Source organism: Myotis nattereri (genome assembly GCF_964212035.1).
Source record: "Myotis nattereri genome assembly, chromosome: 14".
Lineage (NCBI taxonomy): Eukaryota > Metazoa > Chordata > Mammalia > Chiroptera > Vespertilionidae > Myotis > Myotis nattereri.
In genome coordinates, this window is record NC_138089.1 from 53,827,113 (window position 1) to 53,841,111 (window position 13,999).

Genomic DNA, 13,999 nt, shown 5'->3' on the forward strand with positions numbered 1-13,999 from the left:
TACAGAGCATGTAGGTCTTGAGGCATTTGCGCTGTTTATTAAGAAACTAGAGGCCCGGTGCATGAAATTCGTGTATGGGGAGGGTGTGTGTTCCTCAGCCCAGCCTGCACCCTCTCCAATCTGGGACCCCTGGAGGGATGTCCGACCACCCACACTATACGGGAAGTCGGACATCTCTCCCACAATCCAGGACTGCTGGCGCCCAACTGCTCACCTGCCTGCCTACCTGATTGCTCCTAACCGCTTCTGGCTGCCAGCCTGATCACCCCCTAACCACTCCCCTGCCAGTCTGATCGACACCTAACTGTTCCCCTGCTGGCTCGATTGCCCCTAACTGCCCTCCACTGCATGGCTGGTCCCCCCACCCCCCAACTGCCTTCCCCTGCAGACCTGGTCGCTCCCATCTGCCCTCCCCTGCAGGCCTGGTCCCCCCCTCCAACTGCCCTCCCCTGTTGGCCATCTTGTGTCCACATGGGGGCAGCCATCTTGTGTGTTGGAGTGATGGTCAATTTGCATATTACCTCTTTATTATATAGGATAGATCTGGGAATTAGCATGTGTCCCAGACCAACCACACCAAGCTTACTTGGCTTTGTATAGACCCAAACCTGAGAGTCCCAGGTGAGACCGGGGGAGCAGCATTAGATGCCAATAATATGTTGAATTTCCTAGTCAACCCAACCTTCTTCATTTCGGGGAGAGTTGCCAACAACTGAGGTTAGAAACTTCCCCAGGCAAGCCAGGAATCTACAGGCTTCGTTCTGCTACTGAGAGTACCACCCACACTTTCTTCTCAAGCCAGATGAGGAGCTTCTATGAATTACCTCGCAAGTCCATCTTCTTGATATTTTAAAATGGCAGAATGTACGAGAAACACATAAACCCACGAGAAAGAGTAAGTCCTTGGCACGTGGAGTTTGTGCATAGGGTGAGGTCTTAGGTGCAAGAAGGCGGCCAGGCCGGCTCTGTCTCATTTGGGCAGAACCAGAGGGATGAGGAGGATACCTGGTGGCTCTCAGAATTGCCAGGGAGGCTGGAGAACCAGAACGGGGGTATAAGAGGAGTCAAAAAACCTGGGGGCCAGGAAGCGCCTGGCTCATGCCCTGGGCACAGCTGTCCCTGGGTTCTTGTCCCCAGGGAGAGCCGGTCACTGGCATTTCTGGCTATTGTAGCATAACCTCGCCCTGAGACACACAGAGGAGGAGGCCCCAGCACTATACGTGGGTTCAGCACGAGGCTGCTGAAAAGTGACAGTTGTCCTTCCCACGTGCTTCTCCAATACCGAGGGTCAGTATCTGGCCAGCCAACCCCCGGCTCTTCTTAGGGCTGCCATCTGAGCTAGAGCCCTTGTTCACCATCTCCACCACTGCATTGGCACTAACCTTGGGGCAGGCTGCATCATCTTGATGCAAAGCCCTTGCCTGGTGCGCCCACCACTCGGGTAGTATTAGGTCTCATTGCACACAAAGATGGCAAGGACAGGATGGGCCATTTGACAGAATTCTCTCCCGTCACTCTCACGTCATCCCTGTGAACTAGGCATTACTGCTCCCATTTTCTCTTCGGGAAACTGAGACTCCAGGAGGCGAGGAGACTGCCAGCCAGAGGTGCCACAGCGTATCAGTGGAAGAGCCAGCCCTGCCCGTTTGCAAGACCCCAGGCTTCTTTGATCCCTCGTCCCTCTGATCCCGCCGTCCCATCGCCCCATCGCCCCGCGCCCACACACAGCGAGAGCCATTCTGAGCAGGAGGTCAGCATCACGGTCTTGGGTGGAAGACAGCTGGCCCTTTGTCTCGGGAGCGCCCTTGGCTCTCGTAGCCTCAGAAGCACATCATGTTCAGACTGAGATGCCTGTTGATTCTGGAACTCGTCCCTTTGTGGCCAGGTCCCCACGCAGATGCAACCTACTCATCAAGGGGAGAATTGGGGCTCCTCCAGGGCCCTGGGCAGCCTGAGGTCAAGGAGGGGCACTCTCCTCCTCCCTTTCAAGAGCGATTCTGAGGATCCGCAGGAGGAAGAGAAATGAAACCTCTGGGCCCAGCGCTTGGCACGTCGTAAGTGCTCAGCAGATGTGCCCCATTCTTGTCAACAAAGGGATTAGCGCCAGCCCAGCTTCTTCCCCTGCAAATTCTAGCAGGTCGAGGAATTTCTGGACCGGGGTCCAGGCAGGCATGGGCGAGGTTGACATCTGTTTATCTCAGCGCAGACTTGCAGTGTTGATCTTGCCAGATGCACAGCTTATTTTCTGCTCATTGATGTCGTCTCCAGGAGCCTCCCGCCTCCCCCCGGCTGATGGGCTTTCTGGAGGCTGTGATCCGAGAGCCATTTAAGATATGGTTGGGCCGAGACCATTTCTCCCAGCCCCCACGCCCCTCCCCTGCACCCCCTCCCTGGCTATTAGGTGTCGTCAGAAGCAGGTGAAAATGACCTTTCATTGTCCCACATGCTCTTCTCTTTCCACTTTTTATTTGGCTGCAGAGAGGGTCTTGCTGTTGTAATTGACCTCTAGCCCATTGAACCTCCCGTGGTGTGGGTGTGGGTGTGGGGTGGTGGAACTGACTGAACTGACCCCCCGGCTTGGGACAGGTGGGCCCCATTGTGGTCATGCCCTCGGGCCTTATAGAGACCAGAGCATTTCCAGCTGTGACTTAGGCATAGTCCCAATGGTCAGAATGTGGAAGCTTCCAGAAACACAGAAGTGAAGCCCTGTGGTTTAGGTTCACCGCTGCCTTGGCCTGGAACTGGGCTCCTGGTTGTTTCCTGATGCCAGCTTGCCAACCTCAGGTGCCTTAGGCTTTATAGCGGCAGGCAGGGGGCCCAGTGTCTGGGTCTGTCCTCCTCGAAGGCTCTGTTGAAGCAAACCCTCATGCTCCTCGTTTTCTTGTTCTAGGCATTGGCATCCAACACATAAGCCCTCCAGCTTCAGACCACAGCCATGTCAACATCCATCCCTTCGCTGGTCAGAACCTCTGCCTTCCCCATCTGTCTGCCTCCTACCACCCTCTCAGACTATCAGGACCCTGCCCCCTTCATCCTCACTCTCTTTTCTCTTTTTATACCAGATGCATAGCTCTCCCTTGGGGAAACCACTCGCCCTGCAACCCTCTTACTAGGGCTGCTTGTTCCTTGAGCCCCCACATAAAGTTCTCCCTTCTCCTCTACATCCGTTTTGCAGCTAGAGGCCTCTCTGCAGCCATGTCACTCCCCTGCCGAAAACCCTCCACAGCCTCCCATTTTCTTAAGACGGAGCATATAATTCTCACTGTGGCTGCAGCCTTGCCTAGCTCTCCAGACTCATCATGAACAACTTCCTTCCTCTGGCTTCTGGTTCAACCTGTTTGCTCCAACCTCACATCTGCTTATCCTCTAACTCTCAACTCAAGCTGTTCAGCACAGAACGCTCTCTGACTGCCATGCCTAGCCCAGGCTTTTAGAACCATGAACCTCTCCCTGGGGCCACTTTCCTGGGTTACACTTTTGCGTGCATGTGTCTATCTGGCCAGTATTGTCTATAAGCAGAAAGCTCCATGAGACCAAAGACTGCCTGTTTTACTCATCAGTGAGTCCCCACAGTCTTGGCAATAGTAGGTGCTACATGTACATTTGTCAGATGGATGAATGGGGGCAGGTGGGTGGATGGATGGACCAACAGATGAGTCGGTGGGTGGGCAGGTGGATAAATGGATGGCCAGGACTTCTCCCAAAGACATAACATTTGCAGATGCATTTTGAAGTAGAGCGAGGAGAAGCACAGAGACTCCAGCTGCCACCCCCATCTTCTCTTTGCTTGCAGACTGAGTCACATCCATGCTTCATCTGACGTTCTGGTAGACAACGCTGACCTCATTAATTTGTGCATTCATGAGTCACGGCACGCATCCCTGCCGTGGTGTAGGTGACAGGAGAGCATGCATTTGACCCCTTGTTCTCGAAGAACTCACAGTTTGCTGGAGTCTGTAGACAGGAAGATACATCATTACCTTTCAGTGAGAAGGACTTAGAAATGGGACTATGGAGCGCTCACTGTGGTTTTACAACTAAGCTTTGTGGGGCTGGGGGGGAAGTGGGGTTGGAGGGGATAGGCTTGGGAGGGGGCTGAGCAGCCAGGGCTCTGGCTGCCTATCTTTACAGCCAGAGAATCCACATTCTTCTGTTTTATACATTGAGATGCTCCAGTAGGGTTTTCTCTGCTAAAAGCGTTGGAAATTGCCATGTTTCCAGAAGCTCCGAGAATGAGTAATTCTGCTGAAGAGAGGAGTGGGCAGGCTTCTTGGAAGAGGGGGCGCTGGGGCAGAGCCTCTCATTAATTTTGTTTAACTTGGCTCTAAATCCCCAGTGAGAAACATATTCAATAGTAAGAAATAGAAACGAAAAAAGCAACCATCATCTCAGAAACCACCTTTTACTTTTAAATGTTTCTACTGTGTGTGTGTGTGTTGTTGTTGTTTGCAAAGCTGAGGTCTTCTATATCCTGATTTTCTTCACTCAACATTAATACATTTATTATTTCCCCCCTGTTACTGTCACATTTTCAAAGAACTTAAAACTTGGTATCAGTCAAAAAGTTGTCCTACCAGGCATCTTGGAGCAAACTCTGTCCCCTTCTCCTGAAGTGCGGCCGCGGCCCAGCAGCCCTGGCCTGCCCGGGGCTTATTGGACACGGAGAGTCCCAGGGCCCGGCCTGCCTGGCTATTCAGAACCCGCCCTGTGATTGGGTTCCCTGTGGCCTCGCACACGTTGAAACGAGAACAGCGCTGGTGCCACCGGCCTGTTTGACCTTCTAGGACCCAGCTTCTGTGAAGTTCCATGTTAACCCAGAGGAGAGGATAACTGCTAAACGACTTCCGCCAGAAAAGATGGAAGTGATTTCTGTCTGGCTGAAACTATAATACAAAAGGTTATATAAGCTATAATATATGCACCTCTCTGGAATTACCAAGTTTTGTATCCAGTTTCAGAATTCTTTTGTTTGTTTGTTTTTCCGTGACTACACATTTACAGTTGTGCTTATGGAAAATAATACAGTAATTAATAAGTAATAATACGAGAATCAATGCTGGCCCAGCCGGCATGGCTCAGTGGTTGAGCGTCAGCCTATCAACCAGGAGGTCACAGTTTGATTCCTGGTCAGGGCACATGCCTGGGTTGCAGGCTCGATCCCCAGTGGGGAGCGTGTAGGAGGCAGCCAGTCGCTGATTCTCTCTCATCATGGATGTTTCTATCTCTGTCTCCCCCTCCCTTCCTTACTGAAATCAATAAAAATACATTTTTAAAAAATAAATTCTGCACATCCGGTGCTCACAACTATAAACTGACTTTTGCCCCACCCTGTAGTCAGAGCCTTCTTCGAACTGCCTTTGCCAGCCTGCTGATTCCCACAGTAACGAATTAAATGCGTCTTTAATTAACATGTATTCGCTATATTTCTATATGAGAGTCATGGTTTACGTTTTTGAGAATCATACTGTGACAGCCAGATTTATCATCACCATTTTCAGTAGCTCTATGGGATTCCACTTCATGAGTGATCATGACTGACTGACCTGTTGCCCTGTGGTTGGACATTTAGAATATTTCTACTTCTGCACCAATTTAAATAATTCTGCAGCGACCCTCTTTGAATAGAAAACTTTTCCTGTTTCGGGTAAGTGTTTAAGTGCGGAACTCATGGATCAAAGAGTAGGAACAGCTCTACCGATCTGGATAGAGTGTTGTCCCGAGGACTGAAGGGCTGTGGGTTCGATTCCAGTCAAGGGCACGTCCCCAGTTGCAGGCTTGATCCCCGTGCAGGAGGCAACCAATCAATGTGTCTCTCTCACATCGATGTTTCTCTCTCTGTGTCTCTCCCCATCCCTTCCACGTCTCTAAAAATCAATGGAAAAAATATCCTCGGGTGAGGATTAACAACAACAAAAGATAGGAACGTTTGTAAGGTGAGCAGTATTGGAGTTTGTCACACGGGGAACAGAAAGGCATTCAGAGGGATAAAAAGCCAGGTCTCACAGGGGAGATGATGCTCATTGGCCAGAATGTCATGAATACATGAACATCTGGGGAGGGGACCAGCTTGTTCCCTGTGCTGTAATACAGATTCAGTATAAAGGGAAGCCGTCGATCGTGTAAACTGAGAAGCAACGTGATGAGTCCTGTGTTTTACAAAGACAGCAGCTGTGAGGCCTCTCCCCGCCTCCTGAAACGGTGCTGGTGAGAGAACAGACCTGACCTGGGGCAGCCACTGGGGGTGGGATGAGGGGTCAGAGAGAAAAGATGTCTAGAGACGGGATGCGTCCGTGGTGGAGGCAAGACCTGCTTGTCTTGTCTGTCCCCGGAGCCCAGGCTGCTTTTCTTCCCTTCGGGTTTCCATCTAAGATGGGACTTCTTAGAACCGCAGGATGCTGGGATCTCCACCCACAGAGGAGTTTATCCGAGCCGCGATGGGCGGGAACCGGCCCTGCCAAAGCATCTAGCGCACGTCCAAGAAGCTGACCGGCATCACTAAAAATAATAAAAGATTAAGCACGCATTCCGGGGAAGTGACGGCGCATTCTTGCGGAACTTGCCAGACTAAACTGTAGCGGAAACTCTCCCTGTGTCTGTCTCCACGGAACCAGACCTCCCGGGTGGCTTCGATGGGATGCAATGTCCCTGAGAAGCCAACAGGGTCACCCAAAGGGCTGCTCCTCGCAGCTGACCCCCTGGGAGCTCACAGCCGGTCTCGGCGCTTCATGGTCAACAAGAAGCTCCAGCAGCTTTTATTCCGCGACCGCACGCCGGGATCTTACATAAACGATGTCATGTCCCTTTCAGACCCCAGTCCACAGAGAAGGACACAGAGTCGTGTCCTGGTGGCCTCAAGTCACGCTTCTTGGCCAATAGTGTCGCGTGGTTCATCTGAACAGGACACCACGAGAAAATCTAAATGCTGGAGGTGATTCGACACACGGCTTCTTAGGGGCAGGAACCCAAAGGCATGACTCTGACTTTGGGACAGGACTCTCTCATCGGAACCAGATAGAAAACAGTGGGTTTAGCTGACAAATGTTAGAGCCCATTGCCATCCGCCACCTCCCACTCCTAGGCACCCCTCCTTCAGCGTGGCCTCGTGCCTGAAAATCGTGGCGGGATGGCAATGGGCTCTAACGTTTGGATAAAGACGCTGGATAAAGCAACAGCGTCTTCACACGGTAAGATGCCGTCCAGCAATGAGAACAAACGGGCCACAGCCCGGCTCAGCCTCCCGAACATGATGTTGAATTCCAGGTACATCGAGGACAAAAGCAGGGGAGGCTAACCCAGGCTGGTGGAAGCCAGGCTGGTGTTCCCCTCGGTGGGAGATGAGACTGGAAAGGAGGGTGAAGGGGCTCCTGGGCGGGGGGGGGGGGGGGGGGGGGGGGTTGGTCACATTCAGAACTTGATCTCGGTACGGGTTCCGCAGATGCGCTTAGCATTGAGTGCGTGGGAACTCCGTGAGCTGTGCACTTAGGTTAGGTAAACCTTTCTCTATATTAGATGTCAATAAATCGTTTTTAAAAATTAAAAAGTAGCCAACCATGCCCGACCTCAAAAAGAATGTCCCTGCCAGCCATGACGATGCTAATAGGAGCACGCCCCCCCCCCCCCGCCCCCCACGCGTCCTGGGTGAGCTCTGCCAGGTGCTGTGCTGGGGGTCTGTCTGCATTACCCTTGGATTCTCTGGGAGGTGCTGTTCTATCCCTGTTTTGCAGATGAGAAAAATGAGGCTCAGAGAGGTCAGGGGCTTTGCCCAAGGTCACACAGCTAGTGAGCATGCGTCGCCAAGAAGCCTCACGTCCGTTCCCAGAGCGCCTGCCAGGTTTTGTAGGCAGCTTTTCCTTCCGTTTGCCTTCAGGTGGGAAGGGGTGGTTTCTGCTCTGGTTCACTCCAAGTCCAGGCTGGGCTCCGTCCTGCCAGGGCCACTCCCGGCGGGAAGCACTCTCACTCTCGCTGCCTTTGCCTCCTAGGTGGTGTTCGAGGCCTTGCACAACCTGGAACCCCGTGGCTACGTCGTGGGGTGGATCATCGCCATCAGTTTGCTGGTGGGGATCCTCATCTTCCTGCTGCTGGCCGTGCTGCTCTGGAAGGTGAGTCTGCGATCGCGGGTCCCCGGAGGCCCCCACCTCTGGGCGCCCGGCCCTCCCGCCTCGCCGGGTGAGAGGCTCTGGGAGAGGATTCCTGCTGGAGCGTCCTTCACGGGGCAGGTACGGCAGACGGGTGGCAGCGTCACTCAAAACAGGAGCCTGGGGAGTAACCTCTGGGACTTGGCTGGTGTACCATTTATTTGGGGTCGGGGGGGAGTACAGGTACAAGAGAAGGGACTACAGAGAGACTCACTGTTTCTGCCGCATGTGGAATAAGAGAGCGATTTCTTGGTAACTGAGATGGGCTGCAGGCCCCGAGTCCTGCCAGGGCCGCTGCATCGTAACTTCTCCCACCCCAGGGTGGTGCGTGGGTGGGTGACCCGGGTGTAGACTTGCCCCGCCTCCTTCCCCAGGAGCACCTGCTCATCCTTTGTGACTTACCTCTCGTCACTTCCTCAAGGAGAAAGGGGCATCCTCGCCCCCAAGTCTAGGACGGTTTCTTTGCCTCACAGTCTGCTCTCAGAGAGCTGGAGTCCTTACCCTTCAGAGCCTGTGTTCATCCACAGCGTGTCGGTCATGATCCGATGAAGGCCTGTGTCTCCCACCGGCCAGCCATGTTCCTGGTGGGTGGGGCCCTGTCTGTTCTTGTTTCCATGGTGTCCCGGCTCCTACAGTAGCACCAGGGACCGGAGCTGGGACTCCCGGATGCCAGAGCCCTGCCTTCCCAGATTGCCAGGTTTCAGATGCAGGCGGAAACAGCCTCTTACATTATTACGAATGGATGCTTTACATTTAAATAATTAGTTTCGTTGGGATTACAAAATAACTTGTATTTAGTGTTCCAACATAATAAGAGGGGGGGAAAAAGCCCTAGCTGGTTTGGCTCAATGGGTAGAGCGTCGGCCTGCGGACTGAAGGGTCCCAAGTTTGATTTGGGCCAAGGGCACATGCCCGGGTTATGGGCTCAATCCCTATTAGGGGGCTTGCAGGAGGCAGCCAATCAATGATTCTCTCTCATCATTGATGTTTCCACCTCTTTCTCTCCCTCTCCCTTCCTCTCTGAAATCAATAAAAATAAATTTTAAAAAAGAGGAAAAACAATTGTAAAGCACTCAGAGTCCACGTCCCAGAAATAATCATGGTGACACAGTGCTGCCTCTTCCTGGCCCTTTTCGGCAAAATAGACACAGGCCAGGCATTCTCCGGGCATTTGCTTGGTTGAGTAGCATGTTACATGCTTGTTACATTTTCCCAGAACATGCTTGATGTATTTTCAGGTGTAAGACCTCTAAAATGAAAGCGTTGGGCTTAATTATTCATCTGGACAAGTATAATAACTACACTTTTATCTAAGAAGTCTAGAAACACAGAAAAAAATAGTGTTTTATTGTACACTAGATGCCCGGTGCACAGGATTTGTGCACTGGTGGGGGGCGTGGCCTGCAGGGATCAGCATGCTGTGGGAGCACCGCTCATCCCAGTCAGCCAAGCGGCACTCCCACTGTGGGAGCTCACTGACTACCAGGGGGCAGCTCCTGCGTTGAGGTATGCACCCTAGTGGTCAGTGCTTGTCATAGCGACTGGTAAACTGGTCGTTCTGGTCATTCTGCTGTTTGGTCGCTGGGCTTTTATTATATAGGATTTTTCAGATTGACAGTTGGACTTAATCGCTGATTGCTTTAAGTTTAGAGATACTTCACCTGAGAAGGTGTCTGGAAGTTGAAGAACAGTATTTTGAGGCCTGGCTGGGTAGCTCAGTTGGTTAGAGCATCGTCGCAATACACCAAGGTTGCAGGTTCAACCCCCCCGGTCAAGGGCATAATACAAGAGTTAACCAGTGAATGCATAAATAAGTGGAACAACATATCAATGTTTCTCTCTCTCTCTTTCTCTCTGCCCTTTCCCTCCCTTCTTTTTTCTAAAAGTCACATTTTAAGATAAAAATTTTTAAAAGAAAAGTATACTGAGCATATTACATGAAAATACGTTTATCTTACATCCCATGCATTTCAGGCACCAGGCGTCTGTTCACAGTATCTAGTCATCTTTCCATGTCGTTAACAACCTGTTTCCAGCGCTGCCTTAAGGCTGCAGGGCCTGCAGATTACTCACCCACCTCTGATGTTGGAATTGAGGTGGCTCCCGGGTTCACACTTCTTTCAACAGTGCCGCGGCGAATAACCTTGGAGCCAAATATTTGCACAAATCCTTTGTTATGTGTTTAAGATGAAATCCTGGAAATGGCATTACGGAGTCAAAAGAAATGTGCATATCAAGCCTCTTATCACATATTGCCAATTGCCCTCCAGAAAGGTTACACCATGCCCCTCCTGTAAGCCGTGTATCCTAAGTCCCCAGTTTCCTGTATATTTGCCAGGAGTGGATATTACCTTTTTTATTTATTTTTTTAATCTGCCAATTTGTTGTTTGTTTAATCAGTGTGGCCGGATGGATTCTTAATGCTTCGTTTTCTCCAACTCCTTCCTGCTGAGACAGCCGCTGGTCTGTGGGTGGAGAACAAAGCCAGCTCAGTGTGTGAGATCTGAAAAGACAGTAAGGGCTTTGGGGTGTGTGTGTGTGTGTGTGTGTGTGTGTGTGTGTGTGTGTGTCCCTTCCTTCCGTCTGCCTTTGCATGGGCTCTTGAGATGAGAAGAAGTGCCATCCTCCCTGACTGGGTGTGTGGGACAAGACAGGGACAGAGTGGGCAGTGTGTCCACTTGCTGTCATGGCTCGGATGCCCTCCTTCTGGCCTCCCTCTTGGCTCTGCCGCACAGGGGGTCCCATCTCCCAAGCACATGCCTTCACCTGCCATCTGCTTAGCTTTGCTTTGGTTGTGTTTGACTAAAGAATGTGTCGCAGGAGGTGGCTGCCGTGGGGCAGCCAAGACCCTGAGGTCACCCAGCTGTGTGTGACCCAAAAGAGCCAGGACCATGAAGGCAGACATCCCCCTCGGCCGTGGCCTGGGGAGGACAGCAGAGGGCGGCAATCACGGGGCCTTCACCAGGCGAGGTTTGACCTTGCATTTGGTTTGGGTTTTCCAGGCAACGGAGGGCAGGTGGATATTCCATGCCGAGGGAGAGGAGGTGAGAGATGAGCAGGCTTCGTGGCGGGCAGCTTGTGAGGTGTGTCAGGGGAGGGGAGTCAGTGGCTGCCGTGAGATCACCTCCCTCAGCTGGGATGGGCCCGCCTGACCAGGAGAAAGGGGGAGCATGGGGGTCTGGAAGCAGAGCAGTGGTGTGGCTTCATCTGTTTCAAGAGGGAGATCTGGGGACAGGATGGGGACGAGGTCCATCTCCAGGGTGGAGAGGAGGGGACCCAGTTAGAAGAGGCAGGAGGTGTTGGCCAGTTGGACTTGAGGGTCGGGAAGGAAACAGTATGTGTCTCTTGCTGGCTTTAGAGTAGATGGGGAGTGGCTTCCCTAACCAGGTGAGGACGGCAGGGCTGGGAGTCGTTATGGAAGAGAAGGAGTTTAGTGTCAGGCTTTGTGAGTGCGGCTGCCTCCGGGAGACTAGACTTCCTCCCAGTCACCCTCACCAAGCAGAGGGCAAGTCAACAGAAGGACGTTCTATCACCTCACTAGCCTGGGCAGTTTTCTCTTCTGTTTCTAGGGCTGAACATACTTATCTCAGCCATTTTTTCAAGTTGCATGCACACATACACACACACACACACACACAGAAATGTATTCATTGCCACTTAAGCAAGAGAGAGAATTCTAAGGATGCAAGGTCCTCATAGATACCAAAGGAAATGTGTGTATTCAGACCCAGAAAATGTCCACAAACCAAAGCAGGCACTCTCCCTCCGCCCCCCCCCCCATTCCCATTGTCCTACACAGCCCTTCCCCCTGCTCCTCTACACGCCTGCATCTTCTTCTCCATAGCAGACCAGCTTTCTCCATGCTTCCCAACACACGGGAGGAAATGGTTGCTCCAGTCACCTCTGATTCGCGTTCTAAAGTCTTAGAGACTCTGATTGGCTTAGCTCCTGTCAACTGTGGCTAGGGACAGGGAGTTGGCGGGGAGACAATCAGACTGGACCGGTTTTGGTCCCATGTCTCCCGCTAATCCAAACAGCTGAGGCTGGGGTACGAGAAAAATGCAAGATGGCAGTTTGAGGTGATGGGGTGAAAGTGGGGGTGAATCACAGAAAAGAAAGAGACTAGGCAGATACCCCAAAGGCATTCACTCCAGCAGGGTTTCATGGCTGTTGGCGGTGCTGATGCCTGAATTGCAGGCTTTTATATTGTATCCATTAGCTATGGCTGCGTAACAAACTGCCCCCCTGAACTGAGTGACTTTAAACAATCATTACATCATATCATACAAACGTGTGGGTCGGGAATTCAGGAAGGGTTTGGCTGGTTGCTTCTGTGCCATGTGACATTGAGTGGGGCCACTCAGTGGCATTTACCTGGTGGCCAGTCTGGTCTGAGGAGTCTGAGATAGCTTCACTCACATGCCTGGCACATTGTGGGGATGGCTGGGAGGCTGGGCTCAGCTGAGCCCCTCTTCCTCACCACGGGGACTCAGGGCCCATCCGTGTGGCCCTTCCAGCGGAGTGGTCTGTCTGTGTCTGTGGTGGGAGGCTCCAGGAGAGCATGGTAAAGGCTGCCAGCTCTGCCAGAGGTAGCAGCCCAGCCCTCACTCCATCAGTTAAGCGACCAGAGATGATGGCTGAGCCGTGTACGCCCTGAGAGGTGAGGAGGACTTGGCGGGTGAAGGAGCCCGTGCCACCAGCTCCTGGCCCTTCCGGATGTCGCTGTGGTGCTACTCACACACCCATCACCCGCTGTTGATCTAAAATGGAAACCCAGAGCGGAACTCCAGGCTCCCTGCCTCCTCTCCCTGTGACTCTGGGCAGACCCCAGAGTCTTCTAGAAGGACTGCCCGCTGGCAACTCAGCCACTCTCTCATGCTTGGCGGCAGCAGGCCCTGGCCCCAGCGCAAAATCCACAGCGAGGGCCTTGAGCTAACCAGACCCTTCTACAAATACTGAAATGGATCCCAGTCAACTTGCCCAGAGCTGGGATGTTCGCAGACACCGGGAGCCATAATTTAAACTTCATGTGCGAGGATCACAGGAGCCTGCCAAACCACCATGCAGGAAGAAAACTTTGAAATACAAAGCCAGGCACTTTTAAGGGGCGAAACTTCAAATGAGTCCCTTCTCCTTTCCCTTAGCTCCTGGCGGGGTCTGCAGCGGCCTGGGCCCGGTGCCTCTTGAAGACAATCTTAAAGGCCTGTTTATAGGAGGACGTTCCCTAGACGTTTTCTTGTTCAGCGGTTCAGTAGCGATAACAGCTTTGTGACCTGTACCTTTAAGAAGGGCTTTCAATCATTAAGCCAGCCTTTGAGTCAAGTGGTAAGAGGATAAAGGTACTGCGATGTCTTTCACTTAGAAGAAGAAAACCTCATTTGGGGCCCCAGGCAGCTCTCTGCTTCCTCCTCCTGTATGCAGTTTGCCAAAACACACAGGCGGCCACTCAGCGAGGGAGAAAACTCGGCATCCTCCCGTACTGCTCTCGGCGAGGAACCTGTCCTCTCGCTCCTGTTTGCCCCGCGCATGCCAGGATGGCCTGGAGCAGAGGGCAGTGCCATGGCCTGGCCAGCCCTGTGGCCCGCCCTTCCCAAAGGCCCCGGCCCCGCGGCCCCTCCCGCTGACCGGTGGCGAAGAGCGGGCTGCAGAGTGTGTTGTCCGCCCTCAGAAAAAGGACTGCCTCAAACTTGACCTCAGCTGGAGCTATCCCAAGAGTCTGCTGCTTTTGAGCTGGCTTTGGGCTCCTGGTTTTTATTTGAGAGCATTACTGCCAACCCCCAGCAGAAGCACTTAGAAAAATAAATCTGCGAAATGACTCAGAGAACGTGTAAGGTTTGGCAATCCCCCCCCCCCACCCCCGGGAG

At 52.6% G+C, this 13,999-nt stretch overlaps 1 protein-coding gene across 1 annotated transcript in view; it reads left to right on the top strand.

Moving 5' to 3' along the window:
* Nucleotides 1–13,999, top strand: part of ITGA9 (integrin subunit alpha 9) — a 249,627-nt gene that overhangs the window by 224,236 nt on the left and 11,392 nt on the right. Inside the window, exon 25 of the mRNA XM_081105874.1 lies at nucleotides 7,980–8,099. Coding sequence (XP_080962000.1) covers nucleotides 7,980–8,099 — 120 coding nt within the window. The remainder of the gene's footprint in view (nucleotides 1–7,979; nucleotides 8,100–13,999) is intronic.